The sequence below is a fragment of the Orycteropus afer genome, unplaced genomic scaffold (assembly GCF_000298275.1).
Source record: "Orycteropus afer afer isolate SDZICR_OR568_19922 unplaced genomic scaffold, OryAfe1.0 scaffold00662, whole genome shotgun sequence".
Lineage (NCBI taxonomy): Eukaryota > Metazoa > Chordata > Mammalia > Tubulidentata > Orycteropodidae > Orycteropus > Orycteropus afer.
This window is the reverse complement of record NW_006922249.1, coordinates 323,926-327,026: the sequence shown is the minus strand read 5'-3', so window position 1 is coordinate 327,026 and position 3,101 is coordinate 323,926. Positions and strand designations below refer to the sequence as shown.

Below are 3,101 nucleotides of genomic sequence, written 5' to 3'. Positions count from 1 at the left end.
CTCTCTCCCAGCCCACCGTCCCTCAGCCAAGAGTCTCTCACAGTCTCTTTCCCAGCAGTGCTGGTCCCTCGGTGTCTCACTCAGCAATGCATGTCTCTTGCATCTCTTTCCCAGCAACGCGTGTCTCAGGAGCCCGTGTCTCTTTCAGCAGCACATCTTCCTCAACCAGCAGTCAGAGAGAGTTCTGCCTCCAGGAGCTCTCCTTTAGAGCCCGCAGGGTGGTCAAACTAGCCAATTACAGCATCAGAACTCTAAGCACCTGGGAGAGAGTGAGCACCTCCCAGAACATTGTTTTATGCCACTCCCAACAGAAATACTCCAGGTGGACACCTTCAGCAATCAGGAGCTCCTCAGTTGCTCATAGCAAATCCCACCTTGGAGTTTACAAAGACTTATGGGTAGAAAAGCCACACAAAGTAATTTATTACACTGCAGGTATGATAGTAATAATAATTATTATTATTAATAAATAATTATACATCTGCCTCACTGAACTTTTTTTGATGAATAACATTAATCAGAAAAGTACTTAAAACAGAACCTGCATATAATAAGCAATATTTGTGTGTTTTGGTTTTCTTGTTTTGATGATGATTTAGTAAGAAGAAAGGTAGAAAAGCTAGTAGGATATATTCTTTTATAAAAAGTGAAAATATTAACCCCCTCCTTTTTTTTCTCCTATTTAGGTGTGAAGTGCTTCTCTTATTCTACAAGCGCAATCAGTCTTGCTTTTCTGCCATACATTTTTGCACAAAATAATATTATATTTGGAAGTCTGCCTTTGCAAATCTTATTTTATGGCATCATAGGAAGCTTTACAGTGATCACTCCAGTACTGCTGCATTTGGTTACAAAAGGCTATGTCATTCGCTTGTACCATGAGGCCACGACAGACACTTATAAAGCCATCACTTACAATGTTGTGCTTTCAGAAACAAGTACAGTGTTTCACCAGAATGATGTGAAGATTCCTGACAGCACACACATGTTTACCACGTTTTATGCTAAAACAAAATCTTTATTAGTTAATCCATTGCTCTTTCCAAACCCTGAAGACTATAACCACCTAATGGGTTATGACAAACCATTCACTTTTGATATGGAAGAAACTACTGAAAAGAAACAGCTTAAAGATAAATGAGTCTGTTGTTTTCATGTTTAGGCTTAAGTGTGATTTATCTTTCAATGTACAATAACAAAATTGCCAATATGTTTGTATCTGCTAGTGACTGATTGTTAAAACAGTGTGAAACCCTATCAGAGCTTTGAATTAATTTTCACTAAATGATGGTCCTTTATAATAAAATCAGCTGTTTGAAAAACAAAATATGTTATTTTGTGTTTTTAAAAAGTATGTGAATATGTATGTACATGCTGGTAGAGAAATTGATGATTTTATAAAGGGGAGCTCTGGTAGCATAGTGGCTAAGACACTTGCCTGCTAACCAGACGGCTGGCGGTTCAAACCCATCAGCCACTCCTCGGAAGGAAGGTTGGGCAATCCTACTTCCGTAGTGATACTGCCTCGGAAACCCAAGGAGGGGTCGCTATGAGTCGGGTTTGACTCGACGGCACATAACAACAACAACAACATGTGGCATAGTGCCTAAGGCATTTGACTGCTAACCAGAAGGCTGGCAGTTTAAACCCACCAGCCAGTCCTTGGAAGGAAGGTTGGACAATCTACTTCCATAGTGATACTGCCTCAGAAACCCAAGGAAGGGTTGTTATGAGTCAGGTCCGACTCGAGAGCACTGAGTTTATGTATAATAAGCATGGCTGCTGCTAAGTATCATAAGTAAACAAGAGAGTTACCTTTTCTTAGTGTTTGGATTTTTTCTAAGTGTATAGATGCTGTCTTTTCCCACATTAAAAAACTTTTTTTTTTTTTTAATTAAAAAATTATGGGAAGCACTGTGAATCTGTCTGGTTCATAACACAAGTTTTTGCCTAACTCTTCTGGCATGGTTGCCCATAAAAATCTTCCTGTACAGTTCACTGTGTGGTTAGCGATACAGGAATTATGATTTAAATAATATCTTCACTGGTCCCATTTGTTCTTCCATGTGCTCTCTTCTACCTTGGTATATCCTAAACTTTTTTTTTCCTACAGAGTAGGAAATAGATAGTACTTTTTATAAAATAGTCATTTCTATTTAACTTTTCCAAGAAGTTACATTTTTAAGCTTTTTACCTCTAATTGTAAAAGGAAAGTTTTTTTCTTGTGAAAGACTTCAAGCTGTTTTGAAGAAGCAAGAGGCAACAAACCATGCTTTTGAGATCATGAGGTATTTATTGAATGCCTAGAGTATGTCAGGTACTATGCTACTTGCCCAGTTACAGATAAGAACAAAACATCCAGTCTTTATGGAGCTGCCTGATTACCTCCTCTGGCCAGCCATGATGGCAAACTTAATATTCATGGCTCCTGTGTGTATGAGAAAGAGTGCTGGGGAAGCAGCAAGGTATCACTAGGTTATAGGGAAAGACCATTTGAGTCTGAAACTGCTGGAAGCTTGTTTGTAGGACATAGCTTGAGGCAGAAAATTGTTCTCCATTTACCTCCTTTAATCTTTCTGAGACTTCGAGCCCACCTGTTAGTAAGATGAGTGCCTAGTCAGACTCAATGAGAACTGCCACTCCATTCTTTGGTGCTGGCTCTGTCCTCAGATTGAGCCTCTCCCTGCTTGATCCTCTATCCTGTGTTGCCTGGATACAAGCCTGTTTCAGTCCTCATAGTTAACATGATTAATACCTTGTTATAACAAATTATGATCAAATACTCATTATGAGAATACTAGAGAGTAGAAGGAAAAAAAATCATTACTAAAATTTTTTTTCCAGTATTTCCCCTTGTTCTGGTTACCTAGTGCCACTCTGACAAGAATATACCACAAGTGGGATGGTTTGAACAAACAAGAGTTTATTCTCTTACAGGTTGGAGGCTTTGTTCAAAGTGCCAGGCTCTAAGGGCTGGGTGAAAGGCCCTCAACTTTGGCTTCAGCTCTGCCTCCTACTCCTGGCACACTGAAGCTGGAAGCTTTTCTTCACTCAGCTACTAGCTGTTGAAACTGACAAGCCCAAGGCTGAGAAGTAAAAAG

At 39.5% G+C, this 3,101-nt stretch overlaps 1 protein-coding gene across 1 annotated transcript in view; it reads left to right on the top strand.

Moving 5' to 3' along the window:
• The window catches only part of TMEM70 (transmembrane protein 70), a 9,184-nt gene extending 8,043 nt beyond the window's left edge, over positions 1 to 1,141 (top strand). Inside the window, exon 3 of the mRNA XM_007956758.1 lies at positions 687 to 1,141. Within this exon, the coding sequence (XP_007954949.1) occupies positions 687 to 1,141 (455 nt within the window). The remainder of the gene's footprint in view (positions 1 to 686) is intronic.
• The last annotated feature ends 1,960 nt before the right edge of the window (positions 1,142 to 3,101 follow it).